The 22,995-nt window shown below is 47.6% G+C and overlaps 1 protein-coding gene across 1 annotated transcript in view; it reads right to left on the bottom strand.

Annotated features, from left to right (window-relative positions):
• Positions 1–22,995, bottom strand: part of ITGB5 (integrin subunit beta 5) — a 55,062-nt gene that overhangs the window by 24,307 nt on the left and 7,760 nt on the right. Inside the window, exons 3-8 of the mRNA XM_031057216.1 lie at positions 18,732–18,981; positions 15,230–15,398; positions 9,193–9,354; positions 7,646–7,741; positions 6,555–6,644; positions 2,755–2,889 (exon numbers count right to left, since the gene is read on the bottom strand). Coding sequence (XP_030913076.1) covers positions 2,755–2,889; positions 6,555–6,644; positions 7,646–7,741; positions 9,193–9,354; positions 15,230–15,398; positions 18,732–18,913 — 834 coding nt within the window. The 5' untranslated portion in view covers positions 18,914–18,981. The remainder of the gene's footprint in view (positions 1–2,754; positions 2,890–6,554; positions 6,645–7,645; positions 7,742–9,192; positions 9,355–15,229; positions 15,399–18,731; positions 18,982–22,995) is intronic.

Below are 22,995 nucleotides of genomic sequence, written 5' to 3'. Positions count from 1 at the left end.
CTATGTAGGATACTTTTTTTAAAGAAAGGACTCACAGCGAGATAGCAGCCACAGGACACCTAAATCTTTCAGAATTTATTGCCATCTTATCAGAAGAAACAATCTTCTTCCTGCCTCAAAGGTGTTGTTAGGATTCAGAAGAAGAAGTTGACGATGACCAGACAGAATCCTGTGTTTGAATGGAATTTATGCATCATGTATGAGATGTATGAATATGCAACAGGCTATTGTTTTTAAGGGTTAATCCTCTTTTAATGTGTGTCCTTTTTCGGGCTCGTGCTGCCCAGAAAAAGGTACCCGGATGTCTGTAACACTTTGTCTCTATTGTCTTGTATTGTTCTAATTCAAATTGTCCAAATTATTATTACTCTAATCGTATTACTATTTTTATAACCATTTTATTACTATTAAACTTTTAAAATTTTAAAAACAACTGATTGGCGTTTTTCACAATAGCATAGTTTCTATTTTAACATTTTTTATAACCTAAAACTATATTTAACACACTACTTAAGAGAATTAATACAGCATTACTTTCTAACACAACACATATAAGAGTCAATTTAATATTTGCGAAAAGCCAATCATAAAATACACATTTTTCACAGGCACAGCCCCCAAGTAGCTGCCAGTGGTGCTTCCTGGCAGGGAAGAGCAAATGTGCTGGGGAAAATCCATGGAGCAATTCCAGGGAACTCAGCACGTCAGAGCTTCGCTCCCAGGTGTGCAAAAAAAAAAAACCCAAAAAATGGCACATCCAGCAAAGGCACTTGCAGCTCAATGCACCAACGTGAGGAGCTGGGCATCCAAAGCATTTTAAAACTCTCTGCTGTCAGGCATCCAGAGCAATTTTCCCCATCAGGCACCACTGGTTTCTGTGAAGTGGGAAGGAACCTGCCTATTTCCATGAAACAAACAGGGCAAAACTCTAGCAAATAACCCAGTTTTCATGCTACTAAAAATAGAAAACTCTCTCAAAACAAGATCTAACCAGCACAGCCAAGAACCCAAGGTGCCTATAAGATCATGGATTTAGAAGGTTTTATGGGACTCCTGATTTGCATGTGGAAATGTGTATCAGCACCACAGTCCCTAGCTGTTGGCATGCTGCTCACAGGCCATTTTGAATGGATGCTTCTATCAAGCCTGGCTTCAGAAGGGTTCTGCACATCATTAAATGGCTATACATCACACCCCTACTTGTTTTATGTTGCTACAATCCAGTGTCAGGGATTTTCTCCTTGAGAAAACCAAGACCATACTTTGGTTGCTTGCTTAGCCCCTGATTTAATCCTGCTCTTTGTTAGGGCTGGTCAGCACTGCCCAGAGCTGCCAGTTAGCAAGGAGGATTAACCTTATTCCAAGGAAATGAGACCCTTTCCTAGGCCTCAGGAAGGAATGCTTTCTCTCTGGGGACATTTGGGGGTCACCTCAAGCTCTCACTGACATCACTGTCCCACAGGTCAAGGGGGGATGTGCAGATGAAGATGCTGCAGCCTCCCCTGGTAGGGGAGCTGCACCCCCAGGAAACCTCCCTTGACCCCCTCCCATTCCCAAGGCCTGAAGCAATTAGGGTAGAAGCTCAAATTACAGAGGAGGAGATCAGAAAGCAAGCTAAGGGGATCAGAGTAATCCTGCTCCCTTTCACCCACTGACACCCACAGCCCCAGGACTAAGCCCTGGCAGATTAGGGCCCAGTGCCAGCATGATCCTCTTTGGGGAAACTTCCTTAGCAGGAGTCAAACCTCCTGAAAGCAGTGGGGCAGAAAGCAGCTGAAAAGAGGGGGTGGAGGTACATGACCCCACCACCCTGTGGTGTCTCTGCCTGTGCAGGCACCTTGACACTCAGGGTTCCCCTAAAATGGAGCGGCGCCAGCACCAGCTCCTGCTGCACTCACAGCCAGATCCTTTATGGCACAAGCTGCAGCAGCTGGAGCCATCCAAGGAGCTACAGGGATTGCTTCTACCTACCTATCCAGGACCCAGTAAATTCAGTTTAAAAAGCAAGGCCACTTCCCTGTTTAACATCTCACATGATCCTTATTTGGTGGGGTAAAACTCCAGCTACTGTTGACTCTTTCAAACTATTTTTATATGTCACAGCACTGAGAGCCCTGAGGTATGTTTGCAGAGTCACTCTTCTCAAATAAGGCAATCAGGCTGCTAATGAACCCATACGCATGGCCTCACACAGCAAAAGTCTGAAGAAAAGGAGGAGATTCCCCACCAACCTGAGCCCCCCTGCCCTAGCCCTGCAGCCCATCAACTCATTTATCTGCATCAACACTCAATTTAAACAAGCAAAGCTTAGCTTCCCTGCTTTTTAAAAAGCACAGGATGGATTATGCCATGTTAATATTTATTTCAATCTGTGCTGCTATATAATAACGTAGGAACTGAACACAGGAGAGGAGGATTGCTGCCTATGGAATTTCACAGGAGAGAGTGTGATGTGAATATCTGTGAATAAGGGAAAAAAGCCTGTTTTTGACTATTGCATCCTGCTGCCTAATCAGGACCTTTAGCTCAGTACAGTAGACAAGATGCTTTCCCTCTTTCCTACAGCTCACCTTGGACTGACCTGCACCACCCAGAACTACTTCTAGCAGAGCCACTCCCTGTGGGTTTCTGTATCATCATGAGGAAAGCAGAGGAAAATGAGCAAAACTGTGTTTTATTGCCCAGGACCACTCATCAACGGAGGGAAGCAGGTGAAAGAGCCTCTCCAGGGAACAGATTAAAAGGCAGACTCACCGTATCTCCAATTTTGAGGTCCCCACACTTCCTGAGCCCAGGATAGGACAGCCCATCCTGGCAGGTGGCAGTGAAGGTCAAGCCAATGTCCTCAGGGCTGTCCCAGACTGTGAGCTCCACCTTGGAACGAATACTCTGGAAACACAAGGGGAAAGCAAACCATCAAGCTCCCAAAGACAGAAGGGCTTCTTCTGCTTCAGTCTCTTCTCCTGCTGTTTCCAGAGGGTGAGTAGGACATCTCTGCACCGATATGAAAAAAAATCACCCCTGCACACACATTGTCATTTGAGTTTGACTCAACCAGCCCAGAAGAGTTCTGATGATCACAAGTAGATTCACAGGGAGCTGCCTGCCACCCCTGCAGGGTGTAATGGACACTGCAGCCAGCACTGGAAACATACAGGTGCACAAGACAAAGAAGAAAACCTTCTCCACCAGAAACAGAATATCTCTGAATTGAAGGTCAGAGCTTTCTGTGCACATCTGCACCTTCTCCTCCCCATAACCCAGCTCCTGAGCAAAGTGCAAAGCCTGATTCTCCACTGGCAGCTGTCCTACAATGTCTACTGTGCAGCACAGAGAAGACATGAAACTGCACTAACTCTGTCCTGCTTCCTTCATTTCACCCAACTGGTCAGAAAAATGTATTCTCCCTCTTAGAAGAAAAAGCTGAACAAAAAGCACCCTTCTGTAAGAGTCAGCTGCAAACAGCACCATGGGAAAAAAATTAATGAAAAATCTCTTTCTTTGAAAAAACTTTTCAAAGTGAAGAGCATTTTCCATCTGTGAGGTTTTGGTGTGCTTTTACTCCTTTCTTCTGCTTCTTAACTCTGCCCTGCTGCATACACAGACTTTTTAAGTCACAACAAAATGAAGTTTATAAATATTAATTCAGAATGACATTGTTTTGTTTAATTCTTCCAAGGGCTGGAACTGATTTTCATACCAGTGGTGTCCAAAAATGATAAAGTTTTTCAAAATGGAGCTTTCTGCACAAATATGCTCATTACCCAAAGCCAGCTTCCAGCTCCATCCCTCTTCCCCTTGTCCCCAGCCCTCACCAAAGAGGCCAGATTAAGGAAAAGTGCTAATTCAGACCCCTTGCCAATACATGTGATGACAAAAGCAGGGTTCACATGCCAGCAAAGAGCCAACGCTTCTAGAAACGGACAGGAAATAAATGAGTTTTGGCCGGGTGAATCTAAACAGTCCTTGAGGAAAGAAAGGAATAATTCCCATCTCTCTACTGTAACAGAGAAGCTCTTCATGGGGTAACAACTGGGACCACATGGAGCATCCATTGCCTAGGGGGTGAACACTGCATGTGCCAACTGCCAATTAATCTATGGATGCTGCAGTGGCCAAATCATCCTGTAGGAATTAGCTGCTACTCTGACATGCTCCCCTGTCGTCTTTTCCAGAGGTAGCATAGCAGAAAACAGGACACCAGGCCAGGCCTCAGTATGGCCTTGCACAGCTCATCCTATGTTCCTACACAAATCCTCTTATGAGCCCTGTATAGTCCTGCTGCTACCCTAAATGCAGTGCCATTGTTATCAGCCCCTTGGCACTGTTACACACCAGTGTCTTCTGACAACACCACAGCCACCACGGAGGGCAACTGGTGGTTGTAACAAGAAACACTCCCAGGACCTGCCTGGATTTGGTTTAGGAAAGTGCTTCTTAAACCAGCATGCCATTTGCTCTCATCAGTCCAAGCCCAGCCCTGTGTCTGGACACAGCTTCCCATGAGCTTTTCCATCTCCCAGGTATCTTGAGATTTGGGGGAAGGGCAGGGAGAAAGCAGTCCCTGTTCTCTTTTGCTTCACACCTGGAGGGATGAGGGAGAGGGGACAGCATGCTGGGCAGATGAAAAGGGAGATGGAAGATGAAGAGATGGGGAAAAGGAATCTTGAGGGTAACATAAGCCCTGAGCAAGTCTGATGTGTGCATCAGTGAGGGGAAGGAGATGAGAGAGGACCAGAGACGGGGAAAACACTGAGGGAGAGGGACTGAGCCCAGGCCCGGAACATCAGCCACTGCCACCCCACAGGAGAAGACAGCCCTGGATTTCTCCAGGCTCAGACTTTCCCTTGCACAGGGACTAAAAAAGGTTCACTCCCATTTGGGAAACAGAATTTTAGCCATCTCCTTCAGTGAGAATTTCCTCCCTCATTTCAGGAAAAAAACAAAGCTACCAAGAGGAGACAGGCTGGGTGGGCGCCAGGTTTGGGTGGCCCTGGGCTGACCGTGGCACAGGCAGGAGCTGCCAGCTCCCCACAGCACTCCTGGGGGTCCCACCACACCCATCACCAGCTGAACAGGCAAGAAACTAACCCCAGCCCCAGCAGTGAGAAACGAACCCCAGCCTGGGCAGTGAGAAACGAACCCCAGCCTCAGCAGCCAGCCAGCCCACCCAGCTCATTCCATGGGGCCCCTTGGTCAAGCACCCAAGTGGTTTCCAGCTGGATGTGCTGGAAAGCTCACAAGCAAAGAGAAAGAGGGAGCAGTGGTGCAGCCACAGGGTTCCCAATGGTTTTCATCAGCTTCAGCAGTATTGATCTGCAAAGGCTTGAGGGGTGATGAAATGGAGGCATGGATATATCTTACAGCTGCAAAAACAAGGCAAAGGGAGGTTTCCACCTGATGGCACCGAGGCCACATGCAAAGTCAACGTGGAATAAATATTAATTTCTTTCTCCCCAGCCAAGCATCTCAGCCACAAGACCCTCCTACCTGAAGGGACAAACTGGGAAAACTGGGCTTTTGATTAGCAGTATCTCCTGGGCCTCATTAGCAGCATTAACCGTTCATTGCCTTCCTCAGAGGGTGAAGCTTTGGGAAGCACTCTTCCCAAGGGCATAACCAAAAGCTGCTTTAACTGCAGGGAGATGGGGGACAAGAAGGAAGAACTTCACAGATCATGCAAAGCACACCCCAACCCCACATGGATTCTGGATGTGTAAACTCCTCCAAAGAAGTTTTTACTGACTCCCTGCACTAATGAACATAGTACCAAGAAGAGCTTGCAGCCATCAAAAGCTGTGCCCACAGATCCTATGCATGAATATCTCCACCTGAGGGCTGACCTGTTATGGGGTCAGATCTCCATGCCCAACACCCAGCAAAATCCTTGCAGGATCATGAAGACCTGACCTATAAGAATTCAGGGAGAAGTCAACACAAATGTTGACACTAAGTATGCTATGAACATGCAATTTAGCTGCTTCTAATTGATCTGCTCCCCTGATCTCCACGTGTAGATGGATGACATCAGGTCAGCAGTACAACTCTAGGTCACTGTTCCAGGGCAGGCTGCACTGGCAGTGCCACACAGGCAGAGCTCCTTTGGGAGCATGGTGATACTCATAGGGTGTTGAAAACCAATGTGGGCTGCACAGAGAGCAAGGCAAGAATGAAACCTTACCTGGACCTGGTCCCACCCTTGAGAGGCCTCTGAATATCAGATAACAAAGAAATAATCTATTTTACCTACTGGTAGGTAAAAGATCTCTGAGAGAGATCTGTTTTAGATGGAAGCTGTGTTTTGTGGGTAATTCTGCACACAAGAGAGATGAGGTGAAATTTCTGCTGTCCCACAGGCTCTCTTGGGTATCCATGCTTCTCATCCTCCTCACACACCTTGTTTCCCTCTCCAGGGTGGACATCCCAGCTCCAGCAGTGTGGAGAGGACAGGAGAGGGAGGCAGCCAAGCTGGGTGGAGCTCACTGGGGGAAGCTGAGCTGGCCCAGCTCTTAGCCCTTCTCACTTCAGCAGCTGTGGTATTAAAATGCACTTACATTGTAGGCTTTGACAATCAGCTCAATGATATTCTTGGAATCTTTGTGCAAAATCTCCACTGTTGTTCCAGGGATCAAAGTGGTAAAGTTCTTAAAAAAAAAAAAAAGAAAAGAAAAATTAAAATGTTGAAAATCAGAGGATGAGGAGAGATTGACCCCATGCCAGGGACACAGGCCACACACACTGCCCCATCACCCAGTGGTGTACATGGTATATTTTGGCTCCAGCTAATGTGGAGCTTTCAAAAGTAAAGCATTGCTAATGAAGCATGTCAAATATTAAACAAAGCTCATGGCCATGGGTCAGGAACAAACATACCTGGGGCTCTGCTGCTGGGGGGGAAGACCCAGCCACCCTGCACTCGGGAAATCTGGCCCTGCAGGGAGGGAGGGGCGGCTGTCCCGACTGCCCTTCCAACCCTGAGCATCCCCAGGAGAGGGGGTGGAGAACGAGCTCAGCCCTCCCACTCCCCATGGGTGAACAGCAGCATCCCCACCATAGCAACACGGCTGCTTGTTGTTCCTGCTTGAGCCTCGAGGGCCTCGGCAGAGGTTTCCAAAAGCAACCCCGCCTGAAACACCACCTCTGCATCCCCAGAGCTGCAAAACCCCGCAGGGCAGCTCTAAAATCAAATTGTGTGTGGCACATCAGGGCCCTGGACTCCGTGATGGAAAAACACAGCTGGGCAGAAAGGCTGTGCAGGATTAGGTAATGGGATTAAGTCACTGCAGAATGGGCCGAGCAGGTTTCTGCTCTCTGGCACGCTGCACGCTGGCAGCCGTCCGAACATCCCGATTAACATGGAGTCTATTTTAGCTCTTCACATGCTCACTAACACACTTATATCTGTTTGCTCTAAGAAGCTTTAGTGCCTTCTGCCAAAAGGACCAGCAGGGCTGAGCCTTGTCTGCCTGCACTGGGCAGCCTGTGGCCACATGCACGCACCCTTATCACTGCACACACGTGTTTGCCTCTGCACACACATGTTTGCCTGTTTGCCACTGCACACACACGTTTGCAGCTGCCTCCACTCCCCAGGGCCTCAAGAGGCATTTCACTCTCCCCCCAGCCCAGGCAACTCAGCAATTACCTTGTAGAGCATGTAATGACTTTTTGTAACAGCGAAAATCAGGTGGATGTTGTTTTCAGCAAGTTTCTCCCCAAGAAGTGCCAGGGAAGGATAATCCTAGGGGGAAAAAGCCAGGCAGAAAGACTGGTGGGTAACACAGAAACAAAGAGTAATTTCATTGCTCTTCTCTTCCCAATAGCAAAATTCATTCCAGACACATGGCGTGTTTTGTTGTGGGATGAAGTCCCTGATGTACCAGCACAATCCTAACTGAAATAGTAGAAATCTGTTAAATATTTCTACAGCACTGCTCACTAAAATGCATGACTGACAACACCACTAGCCACAGCAATACCCAAAACACAGGGTTATTTCTTTCCACTTCCTATTTTGCCATCAGCAGATGCACATGTGCTAAATGGCTGCTACCTCAAGGGATGCGAGGCAGGGAAATCTAGAACTACAAAAAGTGGGAATGTATCAAATTTTTTTCTCCCAAAGCAGAAACATCCGTTGCCTGTTCTTTCTGCATACTGGGACCATGAAGAGATTACAATAAGCTGTTTAATTCTGCAGATTTCCCAGGCAGAGAGGATGGCAGGGAGACACTGCAACAAAATAATGACCCAGGGCTCAGTTTCTAGAGACCAGCTTGAGTTCAAAACTCCTGCCTGCTTCTGAAATGCTGTCCTTGGGAAAAACCATCTCATTTACTTGAAGACCGAAGGGCTGATTGAGAGCCTCTGAGATTCAAACAGGGAAGTGCTAAGGCAGCATCTCAATGCCATCTCCTCAGCATTTACTCCAGATAAGGGAGCCAGTCTGGGGACTGTGCTTCCTTCCATATACATCCACTTGGTAGGACTGCACAGGGGGTTCCACTGTAGAGCCCAGCTTCTAACCTTAACACAGCCACCCAGATTCCCCTCACAGGTTGACATTTGGAACAAAAATCATAATTAGTGCATGTGGTCTGCTGAATAAAGCACCATTCTGCAGAAGGATGCGATAATGAAGAGGCAGGCAAGTGCTCATTCATCCCAGAAGTTTCCTCCACTGAGTTCAATTTTTAAAAAGGGCTAGTTTGCCTGTTTATTAGTAAGACTTATGTTAGTGTTGTGGTCAAAGGCTATGAATAAAAGCAGCTTTCTGTTGTACTTGCTAGTGTAGTCACATCAGTGTAGATACACCCTTCTTAGGAAGAGTCCTCTGGGCAGTCCTCACTCCATCCTCCTCAGACATATTTTAGAAAAGAGATTACATATTCTGTTTCCTCTACACTTTGCAGGCAAAATGTAATGCTCTTCAGGACACCAAGTTACTTTTCCGTCCTTTGCAATGAGCTTTGAAGGAACTCACTAAGTCACCAACTCATTTTTGACCATCACAGAAGCATTCACTATGGGGGGATGCCCAAAGGAAGAGCAAATTTTATTTGCAAATTGCAGAAGCTGGGTTAAACCAGGCACTGCATTTGCCAAAAGCTGCTGGAGTAGGGGTTGGCTGGTCTCCAGAGAGGTCCCCCAGCCCTCGAGGTCTCTGAGGGCTGTGCCCCGTGCCCCACTCACCAGCTGGCTGGAGGCGCTGTACTCGTTGGCTTCGTTCAGGTGGCACTGCCCATCGTGGGGCTGCACCAGCCCCCCCAGCTTCCCATCCAGGGCTATGTGGGGCACATCATCCGTGGTGAAGACCAGCAGGTGAGATGCCTCCTTACGCCAGCCGATCTTCTCCTGGGGGAAAGCAAACCCTGTGAGACAGCAGCCAGCCCCAGCCAAGCCCACGCTTCACCCCTCGCCCTGCACATGGTCCCAGCCACGTGCCTGGCCAGCAGCAGACCCATTAGCATTAATTAGGAGAGTACCATGCTGATGTCCACCCATCCCTGGTACGAAAACAAAATGTCAGGAGCCCATCCAGCTTTTCCCAGCATCTCCTTCCAACACACTTAATTTAAAAGCCATGAGGAGGTATGTGGACTGTCCACCAGACCTTCTCTGCCCAGATCCAAGAGTAAGAATTTCAGCTGCTTTTATAGCCAAAGGAGACCTGCCAATTTCCTCCACACACATTTAATCTGACCTTGTTTCCTCAGCTCTGTGGAGCGGCCAATGCAAGAGCAAGAGCTGCAATATCCCTGCTCAGCATTTTCATTGCTGCCCACTCATAAAGGCTGTTTCTGAGCTGTGATGGACAAAGTGAGGTGCCTGCCTGAGGGGACAGGCTTTGATGCAACCACACTCATGCCCAGGCACTCTGCCCTGATCCCCTTCTGCACACATCTCCTGGAAGCCATGGTGCCTCAGCTATTTCATTGTACAGCTCTACACATGCCCCAGGCAGCTCCGTCCCCAGGAGAGCAGGGGTACAAGGGTACACACACAGCCAGAGCAGAGCAGGGACCTTTGGCATTGGTGCTGCCACTAATCCCACACAACCACTCTGCACAGTGCTGCTCTGAGAAACTTCTGCCTATTTAAAAGCATGGTAATGTCAGGACATGCTGTAGTTGTCCCTATGAAATCACTGAGATGTCAAGCATAGCACATGAAGTGTCCTCTGACCCCTCCTTGGTCCCTCTGTGCAAGGACCAGACATTATCACTGTCTTTGCATAAAGAGAGATGCAAGGACAGATTTTTTTTCAAGTCAAGGGATAAGATATAGATGACAAACATTTCCCTCCCATGGAGCTTCCCCAGGTTTCCAAGTTTTCATCAGCCTGGGAAGCAGATCTGTGCCTACAACAGCACACTGAAGCACTTTGTGGCAATGGAAGTGGAAGGAAACAGAGGTGCTCAAAGGAAATTTTTGCAAACCACTGTGCTGCAGCAAACCCCCTCAGTGGCTGCTCCTGCTGCCAGGTCACTGCCAAGCTGGGTGAGCAGGGGTCTTGCTGCTGACCATGGCAGGGAGATCCTGCCACAGCACAGACCCACTGTCCAGAGCTTCCCCTTGAGCTGGCCACAGTGACCATCTGCCAGCAGACACTGCCCCACACCTTCCCTACCCACACACTCCCAGCATCCCCCTCCCTCCAGACCCTGGCTCAGAGTACCACCACACAAATCCTTTGGGAAAGCACAAGGGAAAAGCTGGGTCACCGATGGGAACACAGTGCAGATGGAGATATCCAACTCCTCCAGAGTTACTGCTCAGCTTATTTAGCAGAACCCAAACTCTGCCCTGTTTACAGGAAGGTGCAGGCCCTTCCTTTGGAAAGCAGTGGCGTGGGCAGGGCAGGAGGGCAGAGCATGCAGAAGGGTGTAGAATCACATGTGCCAGAGCAATTTTCGCCTCCAAATATGAGTCATAGCCCAAAGCCTGCTGATCTTTCCAATAAATATAACTCTTGCTTCAGGGACATTATTCTAGAGTAGATTCCTTTTTCCTCCCAATTACAGAAGGTTTATTTTCTTTATTGACATTTTAAAGACCCCCATGATGCATATAAGGCCATAGGAAGAAATTTTTGGCAACACACATCCTTTACCATGCACCAGCACATTACAGTCCAGCTCAGGAAGCAATGAATACTTTTTGCTCTGGGAAGCAGGATTCATTCCTCTGAAGTTACCCCACTGGACAAAAGGCTAAAACCTCATGCCAAAATGTAACTTCTTAAGAACTCAACCCAAAAGTGATTACAGCTCTAATAATGTAAGAGGCAGTTTTCAGTCTACTCAGCCACCAGACAGAAGCCCATCCAATTCACTTTTCTTTGAGTATCCAAAGCTGATTTCTTTTTAAATGATTAAGGCCAAGAAACTCCCAAAGAGATTAGAAGGATTAATCTGAGTTTCATTTCCTTAGAAATGTGCTGCACACAAAGAAAAGGAGCTGCCTTCAAGCAGCAGTTACAAAGTCACTTCAGGGGTGCTGGTGCTGATCACCTGCCTGCTAAGCCCACCTTTAAATCATGGGCTAAGAATTCCTTTGCAGACAAACTCTCCATGACTCTGACACAATTTCCCACGTAAACAGTATCAGAACTGCTGTGGCTGCTCAGCTCAGGAACTCACTCCCAAAAAGCAATGAGCACCCACAGTCTCAGTGCCAATATCCAGGCACGGAAAGTATGTGATGCCTCAGAGCATCAAACCAGGGTGCCTCAGATGGGCTGGCCAAGTCAGTGCTGATCCCACACCAAAAAAAGCTGTAGACCTACAAAAAAGGCCCCCCAAGGAGGCTGGCATGCCAAGGAGCATCTCACACTGCCTCTACCACTGGCCTCAAGGCACTGGAAAATACAGCTCTTCAGCATGCAGTTTCCACTGAGAAACCCAGAGCAGCACTCCCCTCGGCTTAAAGCAAATAACCAAGGAGAATTTCATTTATTTTTATTGGACTGGGATTGCTGAACAAAAAACCCAGCACTGATGCCTACCCTCTCATCTGGTTTTTGATCCTTATGGGATAAGAAGGATTTTTAAAGCAGGGGTGGGACTGGACCCAAAGCAGAGTAACATGTTTCCACAGGGCTTGGGGTGCTATGGATCCTGCCCCTACTCCTACAACCAGCTGCAGTTGCCTTCTGTACCCCAAAAAAAACAGCTTCTCACTCCATACAGCCAATAGTGACTGGCAAAACTGCCACAGCTACCTCAGCACAGCTTTCCAAATACTATTGAAAAAGCAGCAAAGCCTGCATTTCCATGCCTGAAAAAATACCTACATTTATACTTTGGGCACTGAATAAAAGCCATTCAATTGCCAAGACTCAGTTACCACGATACCCCCCTGGATTCATCAATTTGTCTAAAACCTCACCAGTTTCTCAGGTGCAGACCCTCTTGGAAGCAAGAAAACAGATACAGGTGCAAGGCAAGGATGCCTTAGGGATCAAAAGCCAAAACCTCCTTCACTTGGAATTGCTCTGAAAGGCACCTCAGTGTCTCCCAGATGCCTTGGCTATCTCCACCTACCAGTGTCTAGCAAGCATCAATCAAAACCATTCCAAAAGATGGTTTATTTTCCAATCTAGCATTATCTCCTTGCTGCATCTTAGCATATAAGATCTGAAACTTACACATACCACCAAGCTATATGAGGCTTGCACTTAGAGAATGGCAAGAAACCAAAATACTGCAAATGGAAAATGTAATTATAGAAGGCTGATTAATATTCCTGGCATACTATTTTAGCATCAGAATAAAGGCTTATTGTCTCTGGCTCTTTCATTGCCTTGAGAATAACATTTACCATATCTTCATCTTTCAGAAAGGAGCCAAACCCTGGGCCTGCTCCTTAGTCTCTGTTAGCTGTACAAACTTTCCCCATTCCTTGGGTTGAAGACCAGGCCAAAACATGACTTGAGTGCTACAGAGCCCTTAGGCAGCTCATGCAGAAGAAATTCTTGCTATGCATTCCAGTGTAAAAACATCTAGTCAACACAGGAGGTATTGTTTCTGACACCTCAGAAGGGGAGGAGAAGGCCCTGTTTAGACACCATGGCTTGGAGACTGCGATGCTCTGCTGTGCTGTGACCCCCTCTCCCCTTGATGCTGAGCACAAAGTGCTTCATGGGCAACACACTGCATGTCCCCAAGGCAGGGGACTTTCTAAGGTGATAAGTAGCCTGGAAAAAGCTGGAGCATGCCAGTGAGATGCAACGGGGTGCCACAGCAGTGATGAGGAGATCCACCTCAGAAGTCACCAAGGTACCCATATGCTGCTCTCCTTGCCTGGGAGGGGGAATAGTTCCTGAGCTAACAGAAATTCCTGTCTGCTTCTGGGGTTTTAATCCCCATGATACTCCATTAGTCACTGCAGGATGACAAACTCCATGCCAAGAACATCCTTGTCAGCAAGCTGCACTTCTCTGCCACCCCAAATGTCTGCAAGCCTCACCCATCTCAGTGGTGTTGAGTCTCACCACAGCCCACAGCCACTGACCAGTCTGGGCCTTCGCCTGGGGACCACAAGGGAAATTAAGCAATAAGTTCCCATTTTGACTATGGGACCAAACATCCTAATGTCCATCAGCTGCCTTGAAGTTTTGCCTTTTTTAACTCTGGACAGACAGAATCTTTGCTACTCATGGCTGTGATGAGAGGCAGCTGCTCTGCCCAGAGCAAGGCACTGCCAATGCAGCATGAGTCACATTGGCACAGCCAGTTCTCCTGCCTTGCACACCAGGCCCATGGACTTCCTTTCCCACACCCAAGCTCCAGTAATTAATTAACTGCTGTGGCTGCAGAAATTTGCTGTCATGACCTGCCACATCGTGCCAACAGTCACGCATGTACACATGCTCACCTTTGCTCACCCTTCCTCGAGGGTGCTCATTCCTGAATTTAGATGGTACCAGCATCTAAATTCATCTTCTAAATTTAGAAGGGACCAGGCTGTGCATTCAAGAAGGACAGTTAAAGATTTTGGTCCTTACCAGCAATCTGAGACTGCCACAAATTCAGAGGAAATATCTTGCAGGTCTCCTGCCTTCCACCAGCACTTCAGAAATGAGCCCTTGTGATACACACTGAAGTACTGTTACACCATAGGGAAACATTTGCCTGGTTTTGCAGTAACTTCGTGGAAGGGAGTGCAAAAACCCACATGGTGAATGGCACAACTGAGTCACCATCCTGAGCCATCCCTGCTCTAACCATGGGAGCCACCTCTCCAAAACTGAGAAGCACTTTATATCCAGACAGTTACTGGGAGCAGCACTGCAGCTGTGCCAACAACAACATGTGTGGGAAGATGCCCCAATGGGGCAGGTTCAGTCCTGCCAAGACCATGAAGCACAGCAAAGCCAACCCAGACAAGAAAAAATCTGGCTTCTCACATGCCTGCAATCCATCGCTCCCACAGGCCATGCCTATCTCCCAGCTCCCATAATTCAGACCCAGAAGAAAACATGCCCAACTAAAAGGACTAAGCAAGGCTGAAGCAAACACAAAGCAAATTGCAGCAACAGGGGAAAAAGCAAATAGGACCAGCCCTGATGAGCAGGGAAGCTCAGCCTCATGTCAGAGTGGAGCAAACACTTTCATTCATGATAAAGGGATATGAAGCAACCCAACTACTTGTTCCAGAAAGATCTCCAAGCATCTCCAAAAACCCTAAGGACATGGCTAACATGGCACCAAGCTAATGAACTCTCCAGCTCCAGTTCTGCTGACAAAGAGGGAGAGAAGGCTATCAGCACCCAGAGGTGAGATCATCCCCCCACACACAAAGAGGGAAAGTATGAGCAGTAGGAACCAGCTCCAACCCTCAACATGGGTCTACTGCTGCAAGATGTGTTTGACACACCCTTGAAAACCGCATTGAGCTGATGTGCAATGCTGCTGCACACAAGTGCATGTGACTCTGGAAGGACTCTGCCCCAGGTGCTCAGCACCAAAGGTCTAACTGTGTAATGAAATCTCAGCCCCAAATTTGCATTTGCAAAAGCTCCATTTTTTATCCCTTTAAACTAGAAAGAGGATTAACCTTTTTTCCTTTTTACCTACAGAAGCACATAAAAACAAAAGCCTCTACTTTTAAAAGCATTTTTCAGTTTCTCCAAGAAAAATTCAGTTACTTCCATGAAATGGCAAACTGAAGCTTTGCCTTGGTTCAAGAAGAGCAGAAGAAACCTCCAGAAATGAGAGCAGCTCACCTTGCACACAGCAGCCTGCAAAATGGCATCGAAGCCGCCTTCTGGAGCATCTCGGTTGCGGGAAACTTTCTGTTTCCGGACCTCCTCGTTGAAACGGTCAACTTTGTCCGTCAGGGACAGCAGGTGGCGGAAGCCAAAGGATGGGACACAGCTGGGGAACAGCTTATAACTGTGGGAAGAACAGAGGAGTGGTCAGCTGGGAGGAACCACACCTGCAGCCAAGAACTGCAGAAGCTCCCAGCTCTACCAGGTTGGTCTCTAAGGTTTTGTTTGGAGGGTTGGAATACTTTTGCAATGCTTTGTATTTTGGACACTTCAACTTCTGGCTACTTCTCTACAAAATCCTACAGTAGAGCCCGTATTTTTTTTTTCCTCTCAAGGGCTTTCAGAAGCTGAAGCTTCCAGAGATCCCGCCAGGACTGAATGTGTCTCTCCACGTACCACGTGAGTGGTGACACTGACCACCAGCCCACCCTGGGCCATGCAGCTCTACAGTTTCAGCACTCAGAGTGGTTTTCACTGGGAACCTGCAGCCAAGGATGAAATCCAGTGACAGGGAGGCTGCATTTTGGCAGATCCACCCTCCCCAGCAGCCCAGGAGGGCCATGGGAGCCGTGTCCCACACCTGCAGAACCTGTGGGCTGGTGTCAAAGGGCAGAAGCATCATTGCCAAGAACTAGCTTTCCCCTCTTCTGCAGTACAGATTTTCACTGTGTCATCCAGTTTTCTTGCCAGTATGAACCACCCTACACCTACTGCACACCACCAGGCACCTGGCAATTGCCCAGTATGAGATGGAGTAATAACCAATACCAGCTCAAGCTTCCTCCCACTCTCCATTCAAGCTGGTGAGCAAACACCATCTCTGCTTCCCACCGCAGCAGAAAGGCAGGAGGGGCACCCTAAGGCAGAGAAATGTCTTGGCAGGCCACCAGGAAACCTTTTTTTTTCCCATACAAAACCATGAGAAGGCAGTTTTGGTGCTCACCTGGAGAGCTCAGCAGAGCAGCTCCTGCGGCATGGGAAATCAGTGAGTGTGTGCAGGAGAGAGGGATGGGAAGGGTTAAGAAGAAATGTGTTTAAAAGGAGTTGGCCTGGCACTAATTCACTCTTATCTTTTAACATATAACCCAGAGTACAATTAAAAGCTTTTGCTGACACATGACCCACTATGGGTAAGTTGCAAGAGGCTTTTTACACAAAGGAGTATTTAAAATTTACCATCACTGAGAACTCAAATTCCTCACAAGGGACCCCAAAGCAGGGAATTCCATACACACACACACACACACACACCCCTAACTGTGGGGCAGGTCTCATTGCCCTGGGCTTGGCTGGCAATTAGAGCCATCCCTTTTGATCCATGATCCACATCCAGACCTGCATTGTGCTCGCACCCAGGGCAAGGCAAGGAGTGTGCCATGTCTGAAACCTCTCACTGCAGGGTCTCAGCAAGTTGCCCTTAGCCCATCAGGATGCTGAGTCAGGAGCAGAGGTGATGAAGGAGACAAGGGAAACAGGGCTGCACCCCACCCAGACCTGCAAGTCAGTCACCACCACAAGGAAGAGAAGGGGAGAGCCTGGACCAGGGGCAAAAAGCACCCACTGCAGCTCGAGCTTACTTGCAGCTTTTCTTAGATGCTGAACGGTTTGTTTTGACACCAGGAATAGCTGCAAACAAAACCACGCCTGACAAGCCACCTCACTGCCCCAGGGACACGTGGCAGCAGCCAGAGCCCCCACACAGAGCAGGCTGGGGAAGGAGAGTCCATCAGAGAGCAGGGAGCCAGCACCCCTGGTTTGGATGAGGAGGAGACACATGGAGACTGGAAGGGAGCACCTACCACATGACCACGTGGGCAATCCTTCCTAAATGTTTTCCTAAAACCAGGCTGGCTTAAAGTAACCCACAGAAAGAAAAGCAACCACCTGGGTAAAGCCAAAGGAACACACAGATAGCCTGATCATGGTGGGAAAAGCTGAGGTGACAGCTCTGGATGTTCTTGATAAAAGGTCATTGGAAGTTTCAGGTACACCTTTGTTGCTGAGTTGTCCAGTTCCGTCCTCTCCTTCTGCACCCATCTCCTCCTGCATGTTTCACTCTGTTTCTCTTGGCAAAAGCCATGTCACACCAATTAAATCACACACCAGCCAAACAAAGTTTCCAAGATTTCTCCAGCTGGAGCCTGTCCCCAGTCTCAGGGCAGGTGACTGAGGAGGACAGAGATGACAGAGGATCCCTTGGAGGCTATGCCAAATTTCTGGGAGAAGCACTATGAAGAGTGTGGTGTGCAATGCCATTGGGGCAGAGACACCTTCCTGGCTCAGTGTGGTCACTTTTGCTTCATGATTAAAGCAAGAGTTTTCAGTGTTAAAATCCATTTGAGTTTCCACTCTGAACAGAACTGGTGAAAAGCGAATACAGACAATTTTTGTCTGGTCAACAAGCAATGTGCAGTGAGATGCCAATGCTTGGTCAGAGCCAAAAGCTGGCCTAGAAACTCACTGCTGATGCAAGCTGTCTTTATCTGCCTCTCAGAGCTTGGCATCCATGCATGAGGTGATCTTACAATGTAAGTATCCACAAATGGCTCAAATGAAAGGGTTCTCCTCACTGCCCTTAGGTGACTAGGAAGCACCCACTGATGGATGAGGTGAAGATGGGGATTACAAAGGTGTCAGTGGTGACATTCTCCCAGGAGGGCACTTGCTGCTGTATCCATCCTTCAATGCCAACACCCAAACCCATCTGAGCCTGGACACCCTTCCCTACATCCAATTTCACTCTGGAATAACCTTCAGTTCAATGGACTTGATCCCAACTCTGGTGGTTAAAAGAAAAACAAAAAGACACTTGCAAAGACACAAGCAAAAAAAAAAAGGAAATAAAGGGAAGGCTCTGATATCACCACAAAGTAAACCACACCATTTGTGTCTTTTGTAACTACCAGTTTGCTTTCCTTCCACAGCAATAAAGATGAAAAAACCCTCCTGCCACTGTAAAAACACTCTACAAAAACTCATTAATCAGCACTATAGGCCATAGCAAATCTCAGTTCCTCCAAACACTTTTGTTGAGAAGAAGTTACATTGCCTTGGCCTCCTTATCTGTAAAATGCAGACAAAAAGCTTAATTGATTTACTCAAACGCCAAACTATGACTCAGAGCTAGGATCAGAAATCAGGAATTTCTGGCTCTGGTTCCTTTTCCTTAAAGGCTGTAAAAAAGCCTGCTATGTCTGCATCCTTTTCAGGTACTTAAAAATAGCTTCAGGCTCCCTGGTACAACAGTTTCCCATGTCTAGATGCAGAGATCTCCCCAAAGCCACAGCAAAATTAGAAGCTGTCCTATTTTGAATTGCTCCAGCATCACAGTGACAGCCAGGCTCATCATCATCATTCCCAAAAGCCAGGGCTGAAGGGTGGTTCATTATTTACAGCAAAAAGGCATATGAAGAGTGCAAACACAGACCTTGCCCCTCCAGGTGCACGCAGCACTTACCCAGTGCAGGGATTGTTTTGGTATCTTGGCGCCGTGTAGGAGAAAGGAGAAATGTTTTTGTCCACGAAGGAGCCAAAGCCCAGACGGAAGTTGCTGGTGAGCTTCCTCATCTCCTCAGCCAGCTTGGTCCCCAGGCTGCGGATGTTGTCCAGGTCGTCGTTCATGGACAGGGACAGGTCCATCAGGTAGTAGAGGTCCACGGGATAATCCTCCACCTGCCTCACCTGCACTCGGAACGAGGTCCGGTCACCTGCACGCGCACAAACGGCGGACACGGTGAGCAGCAAACTCCCAGCACACATAAAAATCCAGAACATACTTTATTTTTCCCCCTGCAGAGCAGAGAGATCACTTTTCAAAAGAAGAGGGTGAGGGCAATAAGCTTTTCCAAACACATCCCTTAGGACCAACAGGAAAACAGGTATTGACTTTGGGTCCTCTTAAACTATGTAGGATATTGGCTGGCAAGAAAATGACACAGAATTCTTGTCTCTATTTTAGCTCTTTGGACGTATCAGAGAGGGTCTTGCCATCTCATCTGAGAGAACATCTAAGGGAGGACACATGAAAAACACTGTTGCCCAGTGTGCAGTCCAGGGATGTTTCCTCAGAAAACAGGAAAGAAAAGCAAAGTGAACCTTAAATGGATGTTTCATGGACTACTGCAACAGGGACCCTGCCCACACTTACTTGAGTATATTCTCAAAGAAAACCAGGAGCAGTCCAAGAAGTCCTGCACAAAAGACGGTAGGAGGTGTAGCAGAAAAAGAAGATCAGAAAAAAACAGCCAGTATGAAGTGAATGCAAGATGTCCTCTGAGCTGTGCAGGGAAGTCAAGGTGAAGCAGACACAGAAGAAACACCTTTGAAAAGGAGCTCCCCCAAAAAATGGAGCTGGAGAAATCAGAGCAAAAGGGAAGTGAAAAAGAAAGTTGTTAGGGTCACCCAAGGAAGCACTGAAGCAGAGGTGAAACTTCCTCAAGTGATGAGCCCAAGGGAAGAAGTTGACAGGGCTGAGTCACAGGGTGTGCAGATGTGAAGAGAAGCAGAGGAAAGCCTGCCCCTGACCTTCTCCTTTGCCACACTGGTTTTCAGAGACACCCTCTGGAAGGGGTGCCAGGGAACGCCACCACAGGCAACACCTACTCCTCAGAAAAGCTGAGGTTGCTTCAAAGTGAACTCACACCAGATGGACCTCAGTGGAGCCAGACAGCAGGTGGCAAAAGTTTGCCTTTCACTTTGCTAAGGGAGAGGTCTAAATAAAACCACAAACCCCAACCTCACAAGCCAGGCTTTGGTGATCCCATGTTCCCAGCTTCCAAATTAGCCCCTTTTCCAGTTCACTGGTGTCTCAGCCCAGTGAAAGGATCCAGGGAATTGGATCATCACAAAACCAAGCTCCCAGTTCTGCCCTCTCCCAGCCCTTCGAGGGCAAGGCTGAACTTGGGGCGGTGGCAGGTTCTGCAAAACACTTGTGGCTTCCCCTCTTCTTCCCCAGAAATGGAACTCACATTTTTTAGTATTGTGAAAACACTTCCCTAACTGCTTTATTGTTCTCCTCCTTGTGCACAGCAGCACAGCTGCTCCCACTTACTTCCAGCCCAACAGCAGCAAGAGCAGCATCCCAAAAGTGCCATGCTGGCAATGCACAGCACAAGGGGCTCTGCAACCTGACTGGCAAAGCCTGGGGTCAGGCTGCACCAAGCCAAATCTCCTCAAACAACACCCTCCTTCTCATTTAGCATTTCCCTGCAATCTGCTGCAGCCCCACCTGGGAAAGGCAGGGCTGCAGGAGGCACCATGTGCAAACATGCACATGTAGATAGTGCCCAGCTGTAGGAAGCAAGAAGCTGATGCCTTAAATATTCCTCCTTCCTCTCCCCAGCTTTCTTGTCCAGCAGGAGCAGGACAGGGCACAGGGCTGGGATGTGGAGTGCAGCGGGTGCTCCAGGTGGGCCTCACATTATACCTGGCCTGCATTTTGTGGGGAACAAAGAAGAACACAACTCATGTGGCACAAAAACTGTTAGCACTGATTGCAGGGTAAAAGACTGTGATTGCAAGCTTGACTTTAATTTGGTGCTGCAAAAATGTGTTTAAATCTTGGAAAATTCTTTCCCATGCCCATATTTTTGATTCCTACATATTTTTCCCACCGACTGTGATTGCAAGCTTGACTTTAATTCGGTGCTGCAAAAATGTGTTTAAATCTGGGAAAATTCTTTCCCATACCCATATTTTTAATTCCTACATATTTTTCCCACTCAAAAAGGGGATGTGTCCTCTGTATTTTGCAATGTTTTCATTTCCAAAAACACTGCTCTTCCTGCCAGAAAGGGTGTTTGGGATGCTGCGATCAAACGTGCTTCTCTTAATAGTTACAAATTTATTGGTCCCTGAGAAGCACCAAAACCAACAGGATCCTGTGGCTGGTTCTTCTTTCATTCCTAACTGCACAAACCAATTATGTCAGAGAAAATATCACTAATGTATGTAAGTGCAAAAGAATTTATTATTCTCTATGGACAGTATTACTTCTAGGGATAATCCAGCCCCCTCCTTCCTCACATACTGTTGCCACCATCCCCTCCTTAGGGCTTTTACTGAAAAGTTGTAAACTCAGAGCTTAATTCAGAAATTTTTCTTGGATACCATCATGCAGAAGCAGCGCAGAAATTGGAAAAATTGATTTTGGTCAATTTAAGAACATAAACTCAACAATCATGCTTATCCAGCTTATTCCTGCTTGGTGAGGGTTATGGCTTGATGAGCACCACAGCTGCATCTGTTCATTTTTTAAGTCTGTTTACACTATTGCTATTTCTTTTAACTAGGACATGCTGCTTTATAGCTGGGCTCAAGATTAAAAAGCAATATTATAAAAACTAAATGCTCAATCCAAAAGCTACTCTGTAAGGACATCAATTTAAGGCCTTTGGAGTTTAGCTGAGGACACAGATTTGGGGATGTGACTGCTGCCACAGGATGATGAGATCAAACTGCCTGGGTGGGAACAGCAAACAATTGACAATCCACTCCCTTCTGCTTCTGCTTAGCGCTCTAAGAATAAAGGATCACCACTGCCACAGAACGCCACCACGTGAATTCATCTTTGAAACAGGACACCCCTCATGCCCAAAATTAAATCAACGTTGTCTCCTTTTTGTCTTGGGTTCACAGGGTGAAACCTGTTCTCCCAAACTCAAGGATTAATGGATAATTTAAACTGGGCCTGCTAATGCAAGGGTTGAGGAAGTCATCAGCTTGAAGGTGAAGTGTTGCCCAACATCAAAAAGAGAAGAAAAATGGGAGATACTATCACAGACATGTAGGTTATCCTCATCTTGCAATGACTGTGATGCTCTGCGAGAGGAGCACAGGGAGAGGAGTTCACTGGCTCAGAGTGGGAATTGCTGTGGGGGTCCTCAGGATGATTCCTGCAGCTCAGCCCAGACCTGGAGGGCTTCTCCATCATGAAGAACTGAGGATGGCCATGAGTGTGGTCCCTGCAAGGGTGGGCAGAAGCAGCACACCAGCCCAGTGCAGCCCAAGGCTTCCAAAAGCCAGACCCCAGGGAGGCACAGGGAGATGGATCCCTGCACCCTGACACTGATTGGAGCAGTGGACACTGGATGGGCAAAACTGCTGGGGACTGGCAAAGCAGAATTTGCTGAGCGCTGGGCACTGTGTGTGGAGGATGCACAGGAGATGAGATGTGGAAGCTGAGCCAGCCCTTTCTGTCAGGAATTGCCTCAAGAAACAGCAGTAACAACAACTTCCTTTTGCTCCCTTTTCTAACACAACATTCAGTGGCAGAAGCCATGCATCCAGATGTATGAACAGCGGTGACTGCTCTCAGGTATCTGATTTTAAGGCTTTGAAGCAATTTTTTTTAGATTTGAGGGTCCGACCAAAGACAGCTGAGGAAGTTAATTGAAAAACATGACAATTTCAAACTTACACAGCTAAAACAAAAACTCCTGTAGCAACTGGTAGGCTCTGGGAGAGCACTGATAGCATAAGCACCAGCTCAAACCCCTGTTTTTCTTTAGTAAAACATCAATATTTCTCTTTTCTGTATGCTCATGAGAGCTGTCACAAAACTGTAAGCCTAAGAAACCCACACAAACCACTTATAATGAATCAAGCTTTTATATTTGCTTCTTATCTTTGCAATAAAGAGCTTTTTTCCCCTCTTCAGAAATGTCAGCTGCCAAATTTTTTCAAGAATTCTAAACCCACATTAAAGCCTCCCCCCAGCATGC

This window comes from Geospiza fortis, unplaced genomic scaffold (genome assembly GCF_000277835.1).
Source record: "Geospiza fortis unplaced genomic scaffold, GeoFor_1.0 scaffold112, whole genome shotgun sequence".
Taxonomy (NCBI): Eukaryota; Metazoa; Chordata; class Aves; order Passeriformes; family Thraupidae; genus Geospiza; species Geospiza fortis.
Note: the sequence above shows the minus strand (reverse complement) of the source record. Positions and strands in the feature narration are given on the sequence as shown.